We start from the raw sequence: 27114 nt of genomic DNA, 5'->3' as shown, positions 1-27114 counted from the left end.
TGGAAGCCGTTCTGGTCATCTTGCAGTGATTTTAGGGAGCTGGAATAAGAGTGCAGAGCGGTGCTATCTGCAGCTCAGCAGAAGTGCTCTGCAAAAAGATCAAGTGATCAAGGGAAAAAAAAAAAAGTTCTATCTCATTATTTAAATGAGAATTACTTTTTCAGTAGCTGATTCAATCCGGTGATGTTCAAAAGGAGCCCTTGCATATTCTGCAAAATAACTGCAGCAGGAGAAACTGACTGCTTTAAGTAAGAAGTAAGAACTCAAAGAAAAGAAATGTTACCATTCATGTATCACACACAATGCTGCCTAAAACGACTGAGATTTGTCCAATGAAGCTGCAGTGTTGCACATTATATAAACGAATACATGAATGCAATGCATAATGAGAGGCCAAAATGAGCCAAGGAAAGCACACTGAACAAAGCCCCCAGGGGAAAGGAAATTATTCAGAATAGACGAGGACACAATTCATAATAATATTGGGAAGGGAAACTTTTCTCTCTCGTTATTTAAAACCCATGCTTTAAATGTAAAACCAGAACTAACCTACATGTATTGAGTGGCTTACTTTAGCAGCAAGATAAGGATTTTAAAGAATCTTTTTTACACTCAGTTCAAAGCCTCCCTTTCAGATTACAGCCTGGGGTGAGATTGCTGAGATGATATATAAACAAAATACAAGTTAAGCTAATATATATAATAGCTCAAACGTAAGCATTTGTGCACGATGCATTTAGTACAAATGCAACAGAAAAAGCTCTGATTATTCAATCTAAAACAATCCCGCTATCATTTCACTTTTTGTACCCCAAACAATAATTCTGTATCATGAGGTAATTCATTTTTGTATGGAGAGGCAATTGGCTGCAAAGATTGAATCATTGGGCCTTGTTTCATTTTCCATGTAATTAAATCAGCTTCTGAAAAAAAAAAAAAAAAACTGTGTAAGCTGGCATACGATTTAGGGGAAATTAGCATTTTTAATCATAGTACATTACTTTAATAACTCAATAAATCTGTGGCAGCTGGAGCATCTGAGAATGTTGTCACAGCCACTTAGTTCTGCATCTGCAACTAATACAGGCTGATGAGAATCAGCCCGAGAGAGAGAGAGAGAGAGAGAGAGAGAAAGAGAGAGAGAGAGAATAAAAAGTGTTAGCGGAAAGGAGAGAAAAGAAAGGCAGCAGAGTGAGATAGGGAGAGTGAGACAGGGAGGATGAGGATCCGGGGAGACAGAGACAAAAGCATGGCAGGTGAGACGCGAGGATGAGCAGGACCAGAAATAAAGAAATATCACAGAGAGGGGGCTCGGCACTTGTCTCACCTCTTTCAGTTATTAACTGTTAATCCCCAATTAGCTCATCTGTCACCTCGATGTTGTACATGAGACCTGCTTATACTCCTCGTGTTGCTTTGTTGCTTGGGTTTGTTTGTGCAGCTTAGCGATAGTAGTTGCCAAATACAATAAACAAGTCTGAGCAACCACGGAAAATCTCATTTCATTTGAAAGGGATGTCAAGAAGCAGGAATCCTCTGAATGCATATACCGTACCGACGAATCCTCCAACCTAATGATCATATATGTCCCTACCCCTTGTATAGAGCGCCTGTAGCAGCAGGAGGGCGTATACCGGACCTTCGTTGTCATGGCTACAATAATAAACACGTGGTTAAGCTTATGGAACGGTCACGGTTTGGTTAGGTTTTGGCATTAAAACAACTTGGTTTAGGGAAAGGTCGTAGTTTGGGTTAAAAATGAGTACTTTGTCAAGGTTTGAGGACCTCCATCGTCATGGTTACGATAATAAACATGTACTTCAGGTTGTGGAACTCTCATAGATATAAGAAGAAGAAAAAAAAAATTTTTTGTGAAAACCGGTTTCACACAGGAAACGAACAACAGTCTCCTCTGTGAAAGTCCCATATTTTGTCGACTCATCCATTCACCTCCTCTTAATGTGGACTCACTATACATACTACGTCACCTGACTTCCTGCTTCCTGTCATAATTACAATGGCCACTAAAAGTTGCCTTACAATAAAACGTAACTATGTATGTAAGAAGCTGCTTGGATAGATGATGGGCTCGTTTTTTGTTTTTTAAATGAACTGCAATAGTAAATACAAATTAAAACTGATTGTACCAAGTCCTCACCCCACAGCAGAGAGAGTGTGGTTTCATCAAAGTCAAGAGGAAAGCAAAACTGTTAGTGTAATGTGAGAAAACGTGAAAGTATTGCTCTCTAAATGTTTTGGCATATCTTTCCCAACACTGCGTTATCTTCCTGGAGACACCTTTTTGGCCCAAACCACAAAACTTCATCGGACAGCACTGATCAGTTGTTCACAAAGCTTAAACCTACCCATGCTCATACTTAGTGCTAATCCAAACATAGTTGGTCGTTCACATGGAAAGTGAGGAAAAGGGAGATGGAAGGTTTTCATCTCATCTCCTCCCAACAGTCCATCGGTTTCTTGTCGGTCAGCAAATAACAACATCTTTGTTATCGATTAAGCTGTCAAAAACTACTTTCAATTGCTTGTATTGTCCTTGGAACAGGCCAGAACCCAAAGATTTAAAAGGAACAAAGATAAAACAAACAGAAAATCAGCATATGCTAACGTTTGAGAGGCTGGAACCAGAAAATGTTTGCCGTTTTCAATTGATAAATGACTTCAAAATTCTAGTCATCAATCAAAAATAGTTGGCAGTTAGTTTTCAGCATTATTTTCCTTTACCCGAAAATGTATTAACTCGCTAAACCTCACCGTTACCCAATAATATCTTAACCAGACAGCTAATCATCAAACACTCATACCGTCCTGCAATGACTTTGTTATTTAGTTGTGGAAACTTGTTGAAAACTACTCCTACTACTGTGATCACAGTGTGGTGGGAGCGCTGGTGTCTGATGTAGGACGATGTTCACTGTTCGCTGTAATGAAAATAACAGTGAGTGTGAGCAGGTGCATGAGCACAAATGAAAGTGAGAGCAGGTGTCATGTCAGCACGTGCATGCCTGGGAAAGAGGACTCGTCTTGGTCTGGGTTTGTGTGAACCCATGTGTGTGTGTATCCATGTTAATGTGCGGTATGCTATTCTACTGATTCTTTTCTTTTCTCTTCTTTTCTTTTTTTTTTTCCTCTAAATTTGCAGAATTGCTCGACCTGCCTCTTTCTCTCCGTGTGCCAGATAAAGCTCTATCTCTCCATCTCCTCTTCCTCTCTGTCAGTTTGTTTGGTTGCTAGTTTCTTGCACAAGTTACAGAGCTGCAATAGTAGAAAACTTACATCTTTAAAGAGCTTAACGGTGTATATCCTTAAGTCTGGTCTGGTTCGCGCATACACGTTTACTCACATCTTTTCTCATCAATGTACAGCATCTGGCGACGCGTGCATGGAAGACAACATTAAAGAAAATCCTACGCCTTATTGAGATGTGAGTTTACATTCGACATAGGCAGGAGAGCCACATGAAAGCATTATGGCACACAATCAATGCCCTGAAGGTGCGCTGGCATGCGTCTGTGCCCATTCGCTCTATCTTCCCAACTCCATTGAGGAGACTGAGGAGCCTTGTTTCCACTGATACACAGCTTTTTGATTCACTTAGCAGGCTTTGTCATGTGCATGTTGGATTAAGCCTCTGACTGAAAATCAACCGTGCAGCATGAGCACACAGACACGCATGCTATACAGCGCCCACAAATCTGCAAACAGATATTAGCAGTGGTAGACCCCCACTAATTAGCTCATCATCTCAGCGGCCTCTCTGCCTCGCTTCATGGGTCTGGGTTTCAAAGTAAAGTGCACTTAAAAAAAAAAAGTGTCACGGGGGTTACGACGGCATTACGGCGTTGGACATACGAGGATATTTCCGTGTGCTCTCTGGGGACAAGCGGCGACACACACACAGGACTTGTAGTTTCCTCTATCGACTGTTTGACTAACACTAAAATAGCACCCGAAGAGGCTAAGTTGACTTGACAGGACACGTACAAGAAAAAGCTATTATAACGCCATGCCAGGCTGATTTTGTAAGAACAGCTCGGGTGGGCAGCTCGATCCATTTGCAGATCAGGCGACATGTGGATCAGAAGCAGCTAGATTTTTATAGTCCTCCACAACAAACACACAACAACCTAACGGCTCGCATTTATGCTTCTGAATTTATCTGCTGGTTCCTCTTTCTCTCTCTCTCTCTCTCTCTCTCTCTCTCTCCCTCCCCTTCACCCCCTCTCTCTCATAATACAACTGTTAGGGCATTTTCACGCTGTTGTGACTGGTCAGAAATTGCTATTATTATTCAGCCAAAACAAATGCCTGAAGAGAAACCATGAAAGTTCCCTTGAATGTAAACAGTACAATTTTCCAAAAGGATGTCTCACAAAAGAAAAATCTGCCAACATTTGTTTTCTTTATTGTGGTTCATGTTGCTCTGAGGTCATTCGAAGAAGAGGAAGATCACTTTGTACTTTGTACTTGATGAGTGCCAAAACAACCTCAAACGTCAATCGCTTGTTGGTCTTCGCACAGTTGAAAGGAAGGAAGTGGTAACACAGTCAACTTCATACGCTATCTATTTATCTATCCATTAGGTGTTATGGACTATGATACATTTCTTTGTTGAAATGTTCACTTTTTTGAGCAGTTTTATCAATCTAAGAACAGAACCGTCTTATGTAAACTAGGGCTATAATTTGAGTGCTGTAGACTGGCTGCCTCTTAAAATTCTCCCAGTGTCTGTGAGAGCATTTGCAGGCTTTGAGCTACCACCACAGATTTATACCTTTGCCATACATTGCAATTCCTCAGTGTGTATACTTTCTTCAGCAGCCTCTATACTTTCACCCTCTAATTTTTTTTTTCTTTGTCATGTGTGTCCTTGCATAGAATTCAGTTGGTCATTATTTTCAAATTAGAGCAGTAAAGTCTGTTACATGTCTCAGTATGGTTTGGTTACTTTGTGGTTGAGCAGAGGAGCCGGTGAACGATCCAAACACACTCTATATGGTCTTATGCTGTTTCATATGTAGACTGGGACCAACAACTGGGGTTTACATGGGACTATATATAAACATCATCACAAGGTCTGTGTCTGCGCTCGTGGCGTAGTGGTTTCTGATATGGCACAGTCAGTGTAATGGCAGGGAAGCCAATTTACAGTTTATAACTCAACCACACATCAATAATAGAAAAAAATAGATTACAGTAAATCCATGGTTCAAAAGCTGCATACCTTTGAAATGTCAAAGGGGAAACCACAACGGATAACTCATCTCAAAACTCATTTCAACTGCACAATGCAAGCTGTATTGCAAATATTCAACAGCCTACTGTTCCCTCCAGGTATTTTTCAGCAAAACACTCTATACATTTTCATTTGAGATGAGAAGAAAGGAATGTATTTTTTTTTTTTACTGGCTAGCAGCCAAACCAATTTAATTACATTCCAAATGGGCGCAATCTCCACATAGCAACCAGCCCGTGTTTTATTTCTCAAACTTCAACAACCTCCTTGACTTTCTCTGAGTAATTGAAATCTTCCACTCTTCCACCCTCGTCATTATGCGGAGCAGCAGAAAGCACAACAAACCAAACCAAAGGGAACAAGGAGATCTGGCTCTCAGAATGAGCTGCTTTAGCCAATTTGTAACTTCATCAGCACGTCTTGATACAATTTCTCTGAAGTCAATTAAAAGAATATTAGGTGGTGTACACCTAGTAAAGCACTGACGCCTTTCTGCTGCCAAAAAAGCTGGTGATTACCCACGGCTGGTGTCAGCAAAATCCTGTCAAAGTCTGATGAGGGGTCACCACTTTTCATTTTGGATTCATTCTTCCAGCCTCGAGCCATGTACAAAAAAGAAAAAACAGAAACGAAAAACACACAGAAACAATTCTTTTGATGTGAAAATATTCATTCCATACTTATAACACTGTGAAAACGCTTTTGCATCTGAACGCTATCAAACTTTGCAAACAACTGTCTGCAGTGCCAAGAGGTAACATTTCAGTTTTAACAAGCAGAATTGCAGTAATTAAGAATACAACTCCTGATAACACCACAATTTTGGATAAAACATAAATAAGATGTTTTCCATTTTGAAATGTTTCTAATAGTTTGCTTAACCATTCCCATCATTACACGGATAGCAAATATTTCCAATTAATGTTTCAGTCCTTGATAAAACATCAAAAGACCTTTAAAAGAGCTTACTGGCAAATCCCTTAAAGTCTCGCAGGCTTTTTTTTTTTTTTTTCTTTTACTGCAAAGACAAACTATAATCTCAGAGAGGTCCTCCCATATACCCGGTGGGTAATTATGGGATGGCAGGCAAATAAATCACCATCCAGACTGGCAGGAGTGTGGACGTCTCTATACAGCCAGGAGTAAGGTCTTGAGGTGACCAAAGTACCAGGCATGGTATCAGTCACATGTGTGAGTGTGTGCTGTGATGTTCAAGGGCTGCAGAAATCCACCAAAAGGTGATCTTCCTACGTAGATAGAATAAAAATAAATAAATGAATGAATAAATACACATAATGCTTTAAAATATGAGAACGGTTAACTTTTGAGAAATTATCCCATATTTTTGGAGCTATATCCATCGCTCTCTCTCTCTCTCTCTCTCTCTCTGTCTCTCTTTCTCTCTCTCTCTCTCTCTCTCCCTCGCTGTCACTGAACCTGTCTGAGAGCCCAGCCACATGCCAGTGCCTTTGTGTCAAAGATTAAGTGAAACCAGGAGAGCCAGCAATGCTGTGTTTGCACAGCGAACACACTCGGTTTCAGCTGCACCAACACATCACATACCAATCAACATACTGAGGGCTGAAACAGACCTAAAACAGCTAATGGAGAGTCATAAAATTTGAGTTGAAATTGTTGAAAAAAAATGTTAAAATTTAAGTGCAATATCAAGCACCTATACACATTAGTGAAGCATTATTCTGTGTGTGTGTGTGTGTGTGTGTGTGTGTGTGTGTGTGTGTGTGTGTGTGTGTGTGTGTGTGTGTGTGTGTGTGTGTGTGTGTGTGTGTAGAGTTTAAAAACAAACAGGTAAAAGCAACGCCAAATCACATTCAGCACCGATATGCAAAGAAGAAGACATTTAAGTACAGGGTGCAGCTCTTCTATAAGATTAAGTGTTCTCATTTGACTGAGTAACAAAGACCGACTATCAACACACAGAGAATGGAATTCCTGGAAAGTGAGGCAAAGCTACAATGAAAATATTATGAACAAAGCCCAAAAGTGCCAGAGGTGGTTTACTAGACTGAGGCAAAAAGGGGCCTGGGGGCACTGTGGGTTTGTAGTGATAGGGAGGGGAGTCACACACATACTTGGCTCAGAGAGGCACCGAGACAAACAGCACATGGCAGAGGACCAATCCTTGGTGGCCTAACCAGCTAACTAACTTCCTGAAGTGACTCTAACATAATCTATTGACATAAAACGCTACGTAGATCACAGGCGGCACGTGTTTAGGTGTGTTTTCAATGTCAGTGATTTATCTGACATCAGTGATGTCACCCTGCAATGAAGCTACTCCCATCATACTGTTTGAGTGAGATTTTTTTTCTAGCTGTAAAGTCGCATGGCAATTATAGAAGGAAGCGACAACGTGTGAAACTAAAAAACTAAAAAAGTAAAGCTTACTTATCTTCCTAATCACACATCTTGCTAATACACACGTCTCAACCATAAATCTTTCCAAAAATAAAGACTGTAATCACACTCACAGTTTATTGAGTGTGTTGAATGTGATCACCAGGTTAACTGTTCATATTAAAACATTAATTTTCTATCCATGCAGTAATCACCACAGCAGTGGGTTCAGGCTGCTACTGCTGCTGCTGCTGCTGCTGCTGCTGCACAACAACAACAACAACAACAACAACAACGCAACAGCATTTTTTGTGGTCTGTGTGTTCACACGTGTGCTTGTGTTTATTTGTGTTATAAGCGAGTGTGGACATGTTCGCATCTGCATGTACAGTACGAGTGTGCGCGTCTACCTGCGAGAGAGTGTATGTATCGTAGTGTGTGTACTTAGTGGGTCCGTGGTCTGTGAGCGTGGACCTGAACCAGTCATCTCCAGTTTTATTTGCACAGGACATGCCTCAGGAAGCTAAGACAACTGTTCATGTTTGCCCAGGCTTGCGAACCCTCTCTTAATACACCCAACAGCTGCATTTTTTGACAGCACAGGCACTATGTTTATCAGTGTTTTTATACATTCATCCTATGGAATCTGTTGGATCACGCCATCCTCGCAGACCTTTAGTGAGGAAACACCCATTAGGAGCGGAGCCAGGGGATTGAAATGCCAACAAATAAACCACACGCCATGTTGCTACTCTGACAGGCAAATTTCCCTGTGCCTCTTATATAATCTAAGACTTTATAACCTGCACCTGGATCTGCTGTCAGCCTACTAATTCAAACACAATTCTTCCAACGGGGAGAGTGAACACAAAAAAACCTGATGATGAATTTCCAATCATTCATTTCGATGGGTAGTTTGGTGCCTAGAAACGCTGTCCCTCCCGATTCTGCGGTACCCACAACAGATACAGTCATTCAAGTCCACAACCTGTCAAAACTCCCACACTCTGACCTGTCAAGGTGCCTCAAAGTCGCCCTATACCCCCCCAGACCCCCCCTCCCCCTTCACTCCTTCCTCTCCTTAGTGTTTCATTTCCTGTGCAAAGACTAAACGGCAGCGTCACACCATTTCGCGTAGAGCCTTTACTGAAAAGAAAAATCATGATAGTACCAAAAACATAGGCTGTAATACACCGTTCCCAGAGAGCTGAAATGAAAAACAAATTGTTGGACGCACTGTGAGATCTTTGCAGAGTGGCGAGTGTGAAAGTGAGAGATGATGAGCTCCGTCTGTGCTTATTTGAAATGTTGATATGGTTTTCTCATACAATGATTACGCTAATTTATGTACCAAAGCCTGCTATACACAAATCTGCCAAGGCCAATAACTGTACTCATAATCTCCTGCATCTAGAAGAATCACTTTGCGGTCTCTTTGTTTATGAATAAAATGAAGCAATTATCCTAATGAAGATCAGCTTTCTTGCGCTTGCTGCAGGAATTGTAGCATTTAAACACTACGAAAAATGTTTTGTCTGTGTTGCATGCACGTTGGCATGCGGATGGAGAAATCGTATAACAACAGGAACAGCAAAGATGTTACTGTATTATGATTAAGGACATGTAGCTCACAGTAGGGATACCGAAACTGTTGCAAAAAAACAACAAAAAAAAAAAAAAACTGAGTTGCGCACTTCCTGACCTACAGTCTAAACCACATGCATGTGGATGATGCTAAATGTCAGCAACAACAATAAGTTTGGTGAACCAAAGATATAAAGTTGCATAACAGAAGGTCACAGCAGTTGCAATGTTAATATTGATTTGATTGATTTGATTGAAAAAACAGAACATACTACGCAGCAACTTTGTGAATATGTTTCCCATATTCTTCTGTATTGAAGCATGTTGTACTGTACTTCTTTTGTGACTATATACTTTATAGAAACATCACAGCCCCATTCTTCATATTTTTGTGCTGATAAAAAGAAAATGAATGTGCTTGGATATGCTACTGTAGCACATTGAAATACAGTTTCCCCTTCTCATCAGCGGGCAGAGCGAAGAATAGAGCACAGAAATGGTTAAATAAATCACATGAAGCAGATGCCCCCCCCCCGCCCCCCCCACCCCCCCCCCCCCCCCCCCCCCTCTCTCTCTCTTCTCTCTCTTTCTCTCTCTCTAACACACACACACATTCTTTAGTGAAATCCATCAATCAGCATTTCATGCAGTTTGGGCTTGAACCACACCAAATGCACTAAAACAATAAACGTCTGTCTTTCAAGTCGCTATCTGGACTGGAACACATCTGGTGGCAAGGCTCATTTTGGTTTCCACATCGTTGAATGACATTACAGACTCAATGGCGAGCTGAAAAATAAAGTACCCCTAAAAATTTCTCTCCATTTTCCACCCATCTACAGCCCCTCTCTCTCTCTCTCTCTTTCTTTCTCTCTCTCTCTCTCTCTTTACACACACCCCAAATCTACTTCCCCCACCCTGAACTAACCAGCTAACCTCTCAAATGCTATTCCACCACCCCATCCCCCAACCAATCAAGAACTGAATATAAAACAGCACAAGGAAACTGGGCTGAGGAAGGAGGCGGTAGGGGGGGCGGGGGGGGCAGACAGACAGCGAGAGAGACAGACAGGCAGTCAAGGCTATTGCTACTGAGGAACCAGTGGCCTCTTGAGGTGAAGACAGTCTAAAACGCTTTGGCACATTGAACTCCTTTACACAAATTGAGGGGATGAAACACACACCCAGCATCCAGCTGAGGAGCCAGGAGTCAAGCCTGACTGTAGTATTTGGGTTTCAAGGGGCAGTGACGATAATTAGGGTTAATGTGATTTAATGAGGGGCACGAGCTGGGCCAGAGCCGTGCTGCTTCGATTCCCAATCAACGTCAAAATTGGAATTACTCTGACATCTCTGTGATATGCCGGGTTTTCACATTACGTTACAGTTTGCCGTGCGTGTCACCACGCGTGAAAAAAAACGTGCTATCAGTCTCATCGTAAAAGCAGTCCGGTGATTTCTTTTAATAAACCGACTTATTTGGCTGATAGATTACAGTGTGATAGCAGCATAGAAATGATTTGGATAGGGGCAGTATATCACAAAAGTATATTGGGAAGAGTTTTAAAAAATGCACTGTCATGACTGAATTCTTTGCAGTTAATACAATCAATCATCGACATAAATAGCCTGTTTCTATGGACCGAGGTGATTAAGTAGCTAACCAGGCAGGATAAACTATACTATCTATTTTCAGCCATACATGACTTATGACCCTCTTAACACCTCTAGTAGCTCTGAGTCATGTCTGGTCTAGATTATAAAGTGCAGAGCGGAGCAACGGGAGTGCTGCAGAGTCTGGTTGAGGCTTTGTCACCTTCACTATCCTGTAGGTTAAACTGAAGTCCATGGTGGTAAATCCCTGTTATGGACAGTGCTGTATCCATTCGCCTGTTCTCTAAACAGCCAATTGCTGTCCTTAAAATACCCCATGACATCTCATGTAAGTGTAGCTGCAGAATAGAAACTACAGTATCATTGATGTGGTGGTACAAGTGTAGGGCTTCTTCCCCCCCCCTATGTTGTAACTATGCTGTAACACAGGTGAATAAACATAAACACTTCTACATGTAACTCACTTATCAATCTGATTCAGTTGAAAAGTGCACTCAACATATTTCTCTTTCTTCTGTTTCAGACCAGCGATCAAAACTGAAAAATCTTCATAAATAGTGCAGTTTTCTCCCACTGTAACGGTCTATGCACAGAACACAATCTAAGCCCCGCTGCTCCGGAGAATAACACTGTAGCTACTTATCATTAACTCAAAGACACAATCAGCCCCAGGCGATCCGGCTTCCCTCCATAACCTTTTGACATTGCTGCTGGGAAGGTAAATGAGAGAAGAAGTTAGACGCGGAGGGGGGCGGGGGTGGTGGCGGGGGAACGACAGAAAGAACTTGATTATGAATAGTGCCAGGAAGTGGTTAGACCTAAAAAAAAAAAAAAAAAAAAAAAAAAAAAAAAAAAGAAAAGAAGAAGATATATAACTTCATAAAGTACACTGTTTTAATAATTTCTTTTTTAAATACAGAAAATAATGTTCATTCCATGACTGACCATGTTATCTATTATTTGCTCTATGTTAACCGACTGGAACGGCCTTAGAACAATAAACTCGCCACTTTTGAGTATTCCCAGTTCCACCAGCTTCACACTGTGTTTTTCCCCCTCTGGTGTGTGCATTTGAGTCATGCATGGGTTAACATTTTCCCAGTGAGAACGGTTGGGATATTGCAACTCGGACTGGCCAGTCAGCAGAATGTTATGAATGGGCACAATGAAAAACCCCAAGTCCACGCTGTCGACCCAAGAATGCTTGCCTCCATGTAATTAACTTCTCTGTGTGTACAGAATGAGGTACTGCTGGAATAACTCGTCTTTTTCTGTTTCTATTACCGTCATGTTTTGAAGAGAGAGAGAGAGAGAGAGAGAGAGAGAGAAAAAAAACATTCTGAGAATTCAACATGGAAAATATTTTCGCCTGTCCATACTTTGAAGTATCCCATGACTAATACAGTGATTTGGATAGTGGTGGAAATGGAATGGACCACTTGGGGAGGGGGGTGCTCTTCAAAAAAAAAACTGGCCTCATTGCTCATTACATGTACTCATATAGTGAACACACAATAAGTCAAAGTGTAACACATGTGGGAAAGCCTGAATCAATGTATAAATGAAGGTTATCCTATGAACACGTTTCATATATCTCGCCTCAAGGTATATTAGAAATTAGGTATGCGCTGCACACACATACACGCACATACACGCATACAATCCTAGTAATGCTTTGATTGAGATATCACTTCTGTAAGTACTTGCACTGCATAAACTCTGTATCAATAAAATGTTTGCTGCGCACTGCGGTGAAAACAGCTTCAGCATATATAAATAACGTACAGTAAGTTGGAACAGACGGCAACTATGTAAAGAATAACATCTGCAAACCATTGGATTATAAACCTACAGTATAACTACAGTATAATTACACGAGAGCCTCTCTCTTGGGCACTGTGCTGTTAGAGGGAAGAGGGATGAGGAGAAAGTGGAACAGCTACAGTAATCTATCCAACTTCATTTCACCGGAGTGATTCTGCCTGGGGGTATGCACAAGTCATAATGCATTTGACAAATAGTCTCCCGCTAAAACAGGCATTTGCGAAGAAGTGGCCTTCAGCGCTGGTATACACAGCTGAGTGTACGCTGAACAAACAAGCCTCCCACTCAGCCAGGAAAGATACAGAGAGGCTTCAAAAAGATTAGGAGAAATCTTGGGCGAAAAGTAAAGATGACTCACGGTGATTGTGCAAGTGCAGGACAATGCAAGTTGGCTGGAGTTGAGAAGAGCAACAGAGCCGTGGGGTTCATACCAAAATACAAATCAATGCTTTTCTCATGTGTTGTTCTTTGCATTGTTCTGAGATGTGGATGCCCAGGTTGTTTTATCAAGGAATTTACAATGAAATGTAGAAAAGCACAATGGCATTATTTTTTTGTCTTACATTATCTTCGTATCATTTTTGTTTTGAACATGAATCAGACGTTGATTTGAAAAAGGAAATCAAAGCGTAAAGTCATTAGATTAGACTAAAACATTTAATGATTGTTTGGTATTATGTTGATGTTTCATGTCTAATTGCAGGGAAGCCAGTGCCTAAATTCAAAGGTCAAGTGCATTCATAGATCTGTGCCATTGACTTATTCTGTCAGTGGGATCCATATTCCTGGCATGCATCAATCAATCATCAGTCTCGATGTGACCGATCAGCTCCGACCAACTTCCGCTTACACGTTCTTTACGTTCCTCAATTATTAACCCATTCAGGTAGAGAACAGAATGAATACAGATCTGCGTGTATGCACGCACATACACTCACACACACACACATATGCAGTCATTCTCACAAACCCAACAGTCACTCTCAGAAATAGATGTGTTTTGAGTTTACACCACTAGAACAGGAAGTGTTGGGCTTTTATATATGGACTGTCCCACTTAGAATTATGCTCACTTCCTGGTTGGTGTGTTTAGTAATGTACAGTAATGCATAATGACACGAGTGAATTTCGCACAAGCTATATACATAGATATACTGTGTACGGAAGGGTTCAGCTGTGGAGTCTCTTTATGTGCACAGTGCACTTATATTAGAGAAATATTTAATACTGTAATTTGTGCTTGTGAAAAATTGCTTCTTAATGCAAAATCCAGCTATAACTAACCACTTACCGAGTGTGAAATATCTTTACAAGCCTCCCAGTTAACATCTGCAGGTGAAGTAGCATCAGACCACTGCAGCGCCGTTAGCACAGTGCTATTCCAAGGGGTCAACTCCATCCTGCTCTTGAAATGCGCCTGCCATAAAGATGAACTATTGCCAAAATGTCATATATAGCCCCTGTATCACTATTCAACAGTTATGTGTAGCAGCAGCAGCACAGTACAGATAATGTGTCACTTTACGTCTTAGTCACAGCTGTTACTTTAGTAATGACAATGTTATACGATTCTGTCCTTGAAACCTAAACCAGCTTCTTACCAGGCCAACAACCTCTACGCTCGCTGAATCATGATAACTAGTACAGTTCATTGTGTTAACACTGCAAAGAGCTGGGACGTGGTCTCACTCAGAGAGACCCAGGTCCCATTGTGATCTTAAATATACATCTGCAGCTGCTGTGTGTGTGTTTGTGTGTGTCTGTGTGTATATGTGTGTGTTACACTTACCCAGACACACACTGAAAAAAAAACAAGTGTATGTGTGATTATGAGTGTGGGAGAGTTTGTGCATGTGCAGCTGACTGTGTGTGTGTGTGTGTGTGTGTGTGTGTGTGTGTGTGTGTGTGTGTGTGTTTGTGTGCGTGTATATACATACAGGTGACTGTGTGTATGAACAGGGGCGATTAACAATTCAAATATTGTACTGCGTTATAATGTTTCACTTTGTCATCAGCAAATGGTAACTGCCTGCTGGCCTCCCTCCAGGTGCTAAGGCAAGCAAACCTATTTGAATGGCTGTGGGTATAATGCCTCCTTCTCGCTCTGCCCAGTAGTTACTGACAAATGTTTACACAATGTTTTACTTTGACCACAGAGAAAGAAACTGTAGCTCCTGACTTGGAACTATTGCCACTATTTAGCACGTTTTCTACATGTATCATTTGTCTCAAACCTTTTGTCAGTGAAGCCAAGAGACGGCGTGAAAAGTGTGTAACAGTGGGGAGTGATCCCTTTACAGTTGGCCCCATAAAATTCGACAGAAATATCAATAAGCGAGTAGGTCAGGAAACTTGACATTTTTTAAACTGCTCCTTAAAACAGAAGCGTGTCTGTTACAATCAATTCACCTATCCCCACTTCAGTTTACCAATCAAAGTGTCTGAGGTTACTTTAATATTTCGTGCATAAAACGTGTTGATATGAACACAAAAGATGAATAAACTTCAATATTTCATTCTTTCTCATTTTAAGCCATGGCGGATGGTTTCTTTTTTTTAGGTTGGTAATGAATAATTGATTTATACATATATATATATATATATAGATATACACACACACACACACACATAATATTAAATATATACATATTGTGTGTGTGTGTGTATATATATATATATATATATATTATATATAACATATTGTGTGTGTGTGTGTGTGTGTATATATTATATATAATATATATATATATATATATATATATATATATGTATACACATATATATGTATATATGTATATATAAAGTTATTATTATGAGTTTACTGATGAGATTGGATGTGTGCGCAAAAAGGTGTTGATAACCAAGCCTTTAAGAATATGCCTCTGTACGGTCTTCATGGAAAGACTTTTGTCGAGCAATGAGACAAGATAAGACAAATGAAAATGCAGACTGGTCAGTCTCAGGATGCACTTAATGGAGCAACTTAAAGCATCACAAATAGCCCCGACACATAACGTCACATTTAGACGTAATCTTGATAATTGTTTATTCGACAAATTGTGCATTTACCCATGTGGGAACCTGTGTGAGGCAGATAAGAGCCATGTGTTTCCGCAGTTTGGTCAGAAAGATTTAAACTACAAGAGAACAATTTGCTGGTCCACATATTATCATCAAAAAAAAAAGAAAAGAAAATAGACACATTCAACGTGAGTCCAGTTTGTTGAGAGCCGGGAGCTTTCGCCAGTGCTGCCAGTGTACGCTGGAGGGAATGGTGCGCTCCAACTCTGAGTACAGGACAGCCACAGCACAACGTAGCTAGAATTTATCCAGGTGAACGCACTAATTAACACAAAACAAAAAAAAACGCGTGCACGAGCTCAGAGCAGGTGTCTCGTGTGCTTTTCTGCAGAGTTTGTGACCATCAGCGCATCAGAAAAGCAACAAAGTTGAGCGATAAATCAGCCTGTCCACTCCTGTCACACTCCTCTATCCCCGAGGGAGCGAAAAAAAAGTGCAGGACATCGCCGCTAATGGTCTTAACACACTAACACGTTGGGTATAGGGGGCACCATGTGTAAGCAATGTACTTGTGCGCGCGTGCATCATCATCATCATCATCATCATCATCATCATCATCACCATCATCATCATCACACTGAGGGCTGCACATCTGACCGACTGTAAGCTCGTGAAGTAGAGATAATTGTTTACCTTGTTGGAGTGGTAATAGTCCAAACCGGAGTCAGTCGGTAACGTACATGAACCCACGCTTGAAGGGGGAGCTGGATAAAATCTGACGTCCATCTCAGAGTCCGCAAGACTGACGGCATGAAAGCGTAGCTCCAAAAAACCCATCATCATCATCATCATCATCTCTCTCTCTCTTTCTCTCTCTCTCTCTCTCTCTCTCTCGCTCGCTCGCTCGCTCGCTCGCTCCTGCACACACACTCTGTCTATCCGTATCTTTTTCTCTTGTGTATCAACCCGAACAAAAAAAAAGTAGAAGTAGAAGTAGAAGAGGAGCAAGTCTCTCCAGTCGTTCACTCTTCACGTCCGTTTACTTTAACAGTGTCTGGACGTTCAGCACGGGGATGCTCTGATATAACATCCCTATAAAGTTCACTTGGAGAAAGAGAGGAAGGGAAAGGGGGGGAGCTGGCCGCCTCAGACAATAAAAGGCAACAAAAAAAAATGGTCGCTGAAGTTCTTTGTCAGCCAGTGGTGCGGGTAAAAGACGCACAGTTGATCTTGTCGACGGTTTCTCCACCAAAACGCCCCGTGCTCCGTTCCTGGTTTCCAGACGCGCTGTAGCTTTGTCAAGTGGGAGCGCTCAGATCCATCCATGTGTTCCCGTCCACACGGTGACTGCTGGGCTGCGACCTCTACCGGCCAGAGGAGGAACAGGCGGAGAGGGTCAGTGGGGTTGGGGGTGGATTGACAGGGAGTGTGTAAGTGGAGAATGAATCCTCGCAAACCGAGTTCAAGTTACCTCTTCACTGGCGGGAATAGGGGCAGTCTCTGCGTGGACGTGACAACATTACACACCTAATTCTACCTCGAGTTAATTTAGCTCTGGGTCTAATCAGTCTGAGTTAAACACCTGTAAACAAATAGTTTGTGACAAACAACTCTTAACTTGGCTCTAGTCCTCCATTGACACTAAACTAGTATAAAAACAAAGGGGATGAATAAGTCCCTGTAGATGAGTGCATCTACCACAGTGATGGAGGAAGTATTCAGCTTCTTTACTTCCCTGTAAAAACACTTCATTACAAATAAAATGCCTGAATTTATTTGTTACGCAAGTAACAATTTTCCTTAATTATCACTTCAGTAAAAGTTTATAAGTATTCACAAAATGCATGAAAGTGAAACATGGCCGCTGTATGTGTCTGGATATAATATGATGATCCAGTTTACAGTTGTAATTGGTTCAGGCGGATCTAAATTTGACTATTTAATATGTTGAGTAGTGTAATCTATAACATTGCATTACAATTTATGAGCTGATATGTTTTGTATGTCAAATCTTCATTTGCAAAAACACTACAAAATAAAGCTGTCAGATTTCCTTTAGAAATAGCAGAGTAAAGTGGCCTAAAATGAAAATACTCCAGATTGTACTACAGTATTCGAGTAAAAGTACTCAATTACATACCACCACATGGTGTTTTATGTCACATAGCCTGAAATAAATCTTGCTAGTCAAGATTTGAATGTTTCCAAATATAACCACTGCTGTGTGTCAGGATGAGTCTCATGGAAATGTGAATAAATGTAAAAAACATTTCCATTTGATGCAATGCAGGGTTTGAATATTCGGTTTGAATGTTCGACTCAATGTAAGTATCATATAGCTTCAGCTCAGGAAAAACCTGATAAATAATATATTTTGTTATGTTGTTATATAATGTGGGGAAAATATTTTTGTAACTCTACAGCTCCAAAATGAAAACATACGAGGGTGAAAATCTGATCCTGAAAACCTACGAGCTTCATAAGGTTCTCATTGTCATATTTTTTCCTTTTGTTTCTTTATGCGGTCACTGACTGGACTGTCATGGATGTCCATTGAAACAGTGTCTTTTTTTTTCATATAGTAACAGGAAAGCCAGTAAAACATGAACTATTGTTGGTGAGCATCATAAAGCAGCACAATGGGGTTTAATAGCAAAAGAAGAAATTTAAATTATATTTTCATGAATGCACAAATTTGTGTTTTGCTATCTCTTTTAACATCCTATATGTTATGACTTATAATACTTCATGCTAAGCTCCTCTGTTTCACCTATTCCACGACATTAGTATCCTCAGCTATATTTCAGACATTTTCTTTGTCTACTTTATTTTATTTTGATGCCTGTCTGCAAAGCCAGTAGGAAGCGGAATATCACATTGCTACCGTGCTCCAGTTTTGACCCTTGCACACAGACACACACACGCACACACACATACACACACACACACACACACACACATACACACAATCACGTCCACACATACCTGGACAAACGCAAAACATACTCACACAGCGGTGGACACAACAGGATGTAAACACAGAACAATGTCCAACCCAGAGCTTCAAATAAGTTCAGAGAGGAAAAATAACCTCGCTCCCAGCCAAACGTGTATCACACTGTTTTTAAGAATGAGGTCTAGTGGTGTTATGTTTTCACTCATAAGTGTCAGAAAGTGTCATTAATGTGATTTTGCAAGGCAGAGCAGCATGTAGCCTGAGTTATACATTCCTAATGTGTGTATTTATATTTTCTTTCTTTTGTTGCATGTGTGGGAGTTTTATTTTATCTATTTTTTTTTTTTTCCCGTACAAGTGTAAGTGTGTGTTTGTGTTAACCAAGCTGCCATTGTCATCCCAGTGGGTGACTTGTTGGCCCCCTCAGGACTGTGCCTATGTCTGTGTAGCTATTGCGCAGCATGGTGGCTTTGGCCCTGGGGTGTGAGCCTGCTTTAATACCAGGCACAGATGGGTCGCACTGTGGGCTTGCTGTGGCGGTCTGCCATCAGCTGCCAGCTCAGGCTGTCCTGACTCCAAGCTCATAAGGTTAACTGTCACAAGGATACGGATTTCTTCTCATTCTGTACCTCTGCGTCGCTGTCTGTCTGATTCCTCTCTGCCCGTCTCTCACTGTCTCTCTCACTGTCACTTGCTCACTCAGTCTCTGTTACAGCAGAGGATACAGTGCACAGGGGTATCTGGCATGAGTTGACCCATGGCTTCATGGGAAAGGAATGTGTGTAGTTTTTGTGTTGCAGCCGTGCGTTAACACCAAGTATCAGCCAGACAGAGAGGTAATTATGCCATGGAGAAGGAAAAATGGGTGATTTAAAAGAAGAAAAAAAAGATGAGGTGGAAGAAATTGGGTAAATGGAAAAAAAAGAAAGAAAGAAGGGTGTTGGTAAAGACTGAAACAGAGGGTGGAATTAGTTGTGGGGTGGAGGGGTGAACAAAGAAGGGACTCAGACTAGGTGTAACATGTAAATAAAGGGGGAGATGACACACAGGACAGAAGTTGAGGTAAAGTCATACAAACTTTAACGCTCAAGAACAACTTCTTTCCGCCGTAGGATGCAAATCACATCGAGCGTCTTGAAATACATTCATCCACTCAGAGCAATTAGCGGAACAAACAGGTTTTATTGCCTTGGTAAGAGCTCCGGCTCAAACCAGGAAATGAAAGGAAAATATAAAACAATATTTTCCATTAAGCGTTACAGCCCAGCCAGTACTTAGAAGATGTCAGCAGTGCTGGTCTCATAACTATGGCTGATCTTAAGTGATCTCACTGTTCGAAAACCCATAGCTAGTTTACCATGTGTAGGAAGATAACTTCAAGACGTAAACAACTCTCAGCCCTTAACAATGTTAGTTTTTGTTTAAATAAAGGAACTCAGTGATGTTCAGTAACGCTTTGGGCAATCAGCTTTGGAGAGAAAATGTCAGTTTTTTTTAACTGATGCACAATTTCACTTGAAAACAAAACATTTACTGATGAATGGTACAAGACAAAGACAGAAACGTTTTCTTGCCTTTCTACTCCGCCCCTTAGATCTCGCCTCTTTCATTTAGTGATTTTTTTTTTTTTTTTACTTTTCTTCCACATGGAAATGTGCACTGATTTTCACCAGTGAACGATAAACAACACCAAAGAAATAATTCTTCCTTTTATCTCAAGACACAGTGTGACTGAGGTTTTTGCTCATTCTCTGCCTTTACATCGCCGTATATCATTAACTTGTTCTCTTGATTTAAAAAAAAAAAAAAAAAAGAGGGAAACATTTTTATGCTGTAATTGTCATGTTGGCTGAAAATTGGTTGTGACTGATATAGTTATTTCCACAGAAAATATTGGATGAACCTTTTATTTACATTTACAAGTAAAATGATATTTTATTATTATATTTATTATCATTTTTTTTATTTTTTTATTTTATTTTATATAACATTTAATGGTTAACGATTGGATTTTTAATGACACTTTACTTGGTAATGTGGTTGTTAGTCCAACTATTTTAAGTTTCCTCTCTCAACTCTGAGTGGTTTTCAAACTGAGGTGTTGTTTTGGTTCATTGGTTGAAATAGTCGCTCTGATGTTTTCTAGAACAGATGAATTGCAGATGAATAGTCTATTCAGAATTATGAGGTTCGATCCCCATGACAGAAAACAAAGATTTGCTTGTGGACAGTTGAGTCTTACTGACTGCATAACTTGACTTGTCCTCCTTTTTCGAACTTAAAGAACTAAGTTCGAAAATCACTTATGAGATTTTATGAGAATTATATTTAGCCACACCAGTGGCTCGGCTCTAGGGATGGCAGTGATGATCAGCCAACCACTTTGGTCCAGACTGAAATAACCACAGTACAGACTTAGATAACATTTTGTGCAAACAGTCATGGTCCCCAGAGGAAGAACTCTGGTGATGTTGATGATCCCCTGACCTTTCCCCTGACTTAAAGCGCAACAGAAATAGAGTCCATACAAAATGTTAAGAGCTTGTCAGATAGTAGCATCATATAAATAACACATTTCTAACAAAAAGAACCATTTTAATGAGACAAATTAAATGTCTCTGATGAAGTGAACGGGAGGATGGGAGCTTGATGAGCCCAGCGTTAAAATATTTTATGACTGTGTTGCTTTCATGTAAAAATACTAAATTATTTTAGTATAAATTATTATTAAAAGAATAAGATGCCTAAGATGACCTTAGATGCTGTTTATCGTAGCAGCATAATACACCAATTTCTTAAGTCACTTTTTGTGTTATCACTACGCATCTTTTGCTTTTCACAGGCCATGTCATTTCTCTACTGACTAACCCCTACCCCTAACCCCAACCTTAACCCTAACTAAAACAGTATTAACTCAAAAAGCTTCAAATGCATGGACATGAAATGCAAAATGTCCTTAAAAGTGACGTTACCTTCCTCCTCCTCCTCCACATGAGAGAACACACATTAGCCTATTCTCTCATCTGTGACAAATAAGCAGAGTTATGCAAGTGTTATTTAATGTCACTATAATAAGACCTTCAGTTCCCCACTAGTTATGGGAAGTGAAGCTGTCAAGGTGCAGTTTCGTCAACACCACAGGACTTTCATTGTTGGTCATTTTGTGTAAAATATTAATGCTTATTCTTCTGTAAAACAGGTCAAAGCTTTCAGGTTTAGAAATTACTGCTAGAAGTTTTCTAGGTGAAGTACTTTCTTTTCTGACATCTGAGAAGCACAAGGTTATTTTTCACAGGATGTTTTTTTTCCTGTTTAACCCAAATTTGAAGTCCTAAATGTTGCTACCTTTCTCTCTGATTGAATTTAACACTAATGTAAATGTTGTAAAAACATTGCCTTGGTCCACAGCTAGCGATTCCATATAAGGTTGTCCTGAGAAAAGCAAACAGAAAAGCAATGGTAAACAGGAAATAGTTCAATAGGTCCATTAAGCGGAGGGATGACTCATTAATGACCACAAAGCACTCTTTTCACAGTCTTACACAGAAGCAGCAAATTTGTGGAAAAAAATCAAACCCATGGAAACTGATTACGCTGAAAAGACTCACCGCTGCTTTGATTTGGGTCATTTGTGTTCTGTGAATCATTTTTGATGGAGCACCTCATAAAAATGCTTTGTAAATACCTTTATGAATGACTTTGACTTTGGTTCTCACACAATGAACTTCACTTCATGCCAATTTAAGCTAAATCAGAGTGCTACTCAGGTGCTTAACTTTTCACTTTCACAATTATTACCTTCTACATCTCTGTCCATCTCCAGCTATTAGAATATGTCAAATAAAAAAGCATTCAGCTCAGTAAGTTTGGTTGTTTCTCCTCAACCACGCACGTCAGCTGTTTTCTATTATTCTGCTCAGAATTACTGTGATCACAAATGGAGGACAAGAAAATGAATTAACATGGGACTCCGGGAAAGTCAAAAACAGTGTAAATGATGATATGACAGGGTTTGGTGGGACACAGTTCTGTGTTGGCAAGGCTTATAATGGGTCCAGATGCAACCTCCAGACTTTCTAGACACAGTAAGTAACTTCATATCGCTTAAATCTGACACATTGACCACAGCCTTACAAGGGACACCATTGTTGTCTATGGATATTTTAATGCAGAGTGCTTCTGACTGCTAGTAAATTTTATTCGCTCCCCTATGAGATCATGTATCTGTATGTTCTGTCAGAGAGAGGGGCCTGTCTGTGTCAAGTAAAGATGTACTATATGGAAACCTGCAACTAACTTCAGAGAACTGAAGACATTTCAAAAGACAAAATTCAAGACTAAGAAACATTCCCCTGGCATAGCATCAACTAAATTAAAATCTGCAAATAAACTGAAATGTACAACAGTTCCAGAATAACAACAATTACGCGCCAAAGAGCGCTTTGCAGAATTTGCACTTCTCTTTACCAAAGCACAGTTGAGTTTTGTATCAAAGCTTATGTGAATCAATTCTGTGTGAGGCCGTGGCAGGCGGACCACAAAGGGCTGTTCAATGGTGAACCTTTGCTAACCTTTTCTAGCCACTGACCTTCAATAATGAGACTATGTTGTCTCTTGTTCCTTTGGACAATCGGCCATTGAAACAACTGCCATTCATGGAGTACGCTCCACCCTCTGTGTGACCCTCTTCCATACTAGTAATTAGCTGCTGTTGCATTTCCCCCAGATGCAAACCAACCACATACAATATTTACTATTCATATACAGATGTATGATATTTTATTAGATTACATGTTATTTGTTGCACCATTCCCATGTCATGTATAATTGACAACTGTGTGTTCTGACTTGCCTGAGCATCAGAAATGAAACGAATCCAAATAAATCTAATTATCTTATATCTAATAATCTTTTTTTTTTTTTCAATTTTTGACCTGCACATGAAATTAGATGGGAGGTAACAATGTAAATCTACTGCTTTCTGTCTGATGCAAAACAAGGACAAAATTAGTAGTTTTAACCCCTTAGATTTGCTCTCTGAAAATATTATTTCAACTCATGTTTTCACAGCCTCATCCTCCCATTCCACTCCAGAATAAACCCTCCTCTTCACCATCCTCTCATTCCCCCCGACTTTCTACTTGTGTTGCACATGAGAAATGAGGGGGGGATGGGAGGGAAGATGAATGAAACAGGGAGTGGGGAATGAAAGGGAGGGGTGGGGGTGGGGGGAGGAAAAAAAAAAGAGAGCAAGATTGGGAAAAATGCCCTTTGACTGGATTTAAAAGTCTGTGGCATTTCATTTTCAGAGAGAGGGGAGCTTCATCTCCTTCAGATCCTTTAAGGGCCAACCTAATTGATTAATGTTTCCATCTCATTGGGAAGAGGAGGAGGGCCATTTGAAGCTTAACTGGAGCCTTTCACATTCCCAAGTCTTAAGACAGAACCACCACAGAGAGAGATGATGACAGAATGAAAGACAGAGTGATGAAACAAAAGTCTGAAATTCCAGTTGATGAGTAAAATTTGTTGAAGGTCGAAACCGTTTCAACAGTATACTGAACATAGAGGAGTGGAGGCATGTCTTACCCGCCACTATAAGAGCCCCCTGTAATGAAATAATGTGCATGGTTTTAGCAATGAGGTATTCAGTTTTCAAAGAGGCTGTTTAAGTTTCTGCACCTGTCACAGGGAGCCGGCAGCAGGCACTTTATATGATTAGGAAATCTAATGTAAGAAAATCCATTGCAATTGCATTGAAAGTAAACATCTGAGAAAAAAAAAAAGACATGCCAGTGACATTAAAGCTGAAAAGAGAAAATATATATTCATATCTGGGTAATTTAGTGCTTTGAACAGGTGATGCTTTCCCTGATAACAAAGTATCTTATTTTTCAATTCATGACATATGATACATAAGGTCTTACACTGATTTCAAGCTTTTCCCTGCACAAGACTTCAGGTCTTGAGAACACAAAGCTGATCATGGCTGAAAAGAAGTAATGGAAATTAATGAGAGGAGAGACTCATAACATTATAGCTCTGCATGCTCCGGCGTAAGCTAATCAGCCTGACGTGATTAGAAATCTCAAAAATCACTACAGAAAATGTACCATGGTTACTTGCCCTTTGCATGTTTTTGACAGCAACATGGAAATATTTATATATTGGAGACTCTGTGGGCATTTCCAATCACACAACAAAACCAGTGGAGAGAAGCCAAAACAGTAGTGACCTTTAGCCAACATGGTATATTAAATATGAAAGGTCATCTTGCATGGTGGGGGAGGGTTGCCACTGAAGTCATGCACATAGCAGGCACAGACAAAATACTGTAATATCTATCAGACAGGTCCCCGTGCTGCCTTCAGAGGTCATTTGAATGTGAAGGGTGTCGAGGCAAGAGGGAAGAAAAGATACATGGTTCAATCTCTCACTGATATCCTTCTGCTGCTCTTGAATTTGAGACGCACTGCTCTGCAGCATATTGGCCATTTTTATAAACCGTATTAATCTTGCACTATTTAAAGCTGGCGTTACCATCTGTTCTCCTTCCTGACTCAAAAAATACTGTAATTTAATGTAATGTTTGGTTATTTGTTAACTAAATAAAGGGAAGTCTTGAATAGCAGCCATGCAAATGATGTCTATTCACTGTAATTAAAGCTCTGTTTTATCATTCAAATGTCTTTTGAAAGTGGAGAAAACTATTTAGCCGCCAATCACTCTGCCCATTGCTGAAAGCATTCAGCAACAAAACAAAATTATTGCCTTATATACATTTAGCTGTTTTGCAGTTTTCTTAATATTTGACATTAATGTTAATACATTCTAATGTACTATCTTCAAGTGAAAATCATCACATATTCAGAATTTCTTTTTTTTATACCACGTACAAAGGACAGACACTGTGTGCATTTCTGTCAGTGGGGAAAAAAGATGACCTACCAGCTTAGATTGAGTTAAACATTGGTAGTTTTTGATTAGATTGCTTTCAAATTAGGTTTGATCTTAAAAATGGCATGGTCTTTAATTTTATTTGGGCTTGGTATTATCTGTAAAAAACATTGCTTTCAAACCCATATCCTGGAGCACGAATCTATTCCAAATCCATTAAGTTTATTAAAACATTTACATGTTTGAAAAGAGAGAAATGGTTTTGAAAAATGGCGTGTTTGTACCAATACTGACACACTGCATCACAGTCCTGCTATTTGAATTACAAAGTCATATTTTGTACACATCTGCCTGCACCACGCTCTGAAGTATAATGGCTTTCTTCAGTCATTTCATATTAGTATTCTGTTGACAAACCTATGTTCTTACCAATTAATGTCAATCGTATAACTGTAAAAATACCCAGTGGTGTTCATCATTCACATAACATTAATATCCTATTAACAATCCGTTAAATGTAATAATGAAATTGGAAAGAAACATCCTCAGTGTGACTGATATCCAAGTATGTGTTTCCTCTCTGTGGTTCTGCAGCTATTGTGAGAAGTGTTTTTACTTCAATTATATGTGCACAGGGAAGCCTAACCATGTGCACTGATCACAAAGTACCACCACATGGCACTAAACATCTATAGCCATTCCTGAGCTGTGTCCCATTTCAGGGTCTGGATCCACTTCAGAACACCTGAAGGTCAGGTTAAACCTGCAGCTCCTCCCCCAAATAAGATGGTTAACATCCCATTTGACCAAAAACAAATGATGTGTTTCTTGTCATATTGTAAAGTCCAATATTTCTATGTTTATGGCGGGGAAGTTACCTTCAAATAAGTTGTAAATGTAACATGTAAAATATAGATAAATGTACTGTATGTATATAATGGCCTGCTATAATGTGGTCATGTTATGTGCAGGCTGCCTTTAAGAACAATGGTGTTTATGCTCGGTTGCCTTTACTTCCATCCTGCAGGGGTGTTTTTCCTGGTTCAGTTCATGTGATGTATGATAGCCATCTGAACCAAATACCTCGTAAATGCAACATAGTCACATGGCAAGGATCATCTGAACAAGCCATCAAATAACTGACTGGTCCACAATGGATTATATGGGATAATGCGGGCAGCAAATCATATACCAGTTTTTGGTCCAAATTTGAGCAAAAGAAAGTTGCATATCTTTTTAGTTCATGTGTGGAGACAGACTTGGAAACAGGGCAGGCCTTATTGCCTGTTATGACATATTGGGCCTAGAAATGCTGACAGTAGAGGATCCAACTCCTGCATTGGTACTTAGATAGTACTTTGATGATTGTTTCATAGTTTCTACCACTACAGGAAGCAAAAAACTCATAACTTCCTGCCTTACGGTATCTCTTGCCCATATTTACGATGATATGCAGGACTTTGCTGAATGTGGGATTTTACAGTGATTTGGAAATGATTATTAATAGACAACTGTAGAAGGAGTTGTGCATTTGTGGCCAACTAATCTGAAATTAAACACTCTAAAACTCACTTCTCACTGCATTGTGCAACATAGATTTGATTTA

At 40.0% G+C, this 27114-nt stretch overlaps 1 protein-coding gene across 3 annotated transcripts in view; it reads right to left on the bottom strand.

Annotated features, from left to right (window-relative positions):
• Positions 1 to 27114, bottom strand: part of tox2 (TOX high mobility group box family member 2) — a 110423-nt gene that overhangs the window by 76060 nt on the left and 7249 nt on the right. For 2 of the 3 annotated variants that reach the window (XM_022769590.1, XM_022769593.1), the window contains exon 1: positions 16349 to 16450. The exons of the other annotated variant lie outside the window; for it this stretch is intronic. In XM_022769590.1, coding sequence (XP_022625311.1) covers positions 16349 to 16441 — 93 coding nt within the window. In that variant the 5' untranslated portion in view covers positions 16442 to 16450. Of the gene's footprint in view, positions 1 to 16348; positions 16451 to 27114 lie in introns of those variants that run through there. 3 annotated transcript variants of the gene reach the window in all.

This window comes from Seriola dumerili, unplaced genomic scaffold (genome assembly GCF_002260705.1).
Source record: "Seriola dumerili isolate Sdu_G_001 unplaced genomic scaffold, Sdu_1.0 BDQW01004171.1, whole genome shotgun sequence".
NCBI classification, from domain to species: Eukaryota; Metazoa; Chordata; class Actinopteri; order Carangiformes; family Carangidae; genus Seriola; species Seriola dumerili.
Note: the sequence above shows the minus strand (reverse complement) of the source record. Positions and strands in the feature narration are given on the sequence as shown.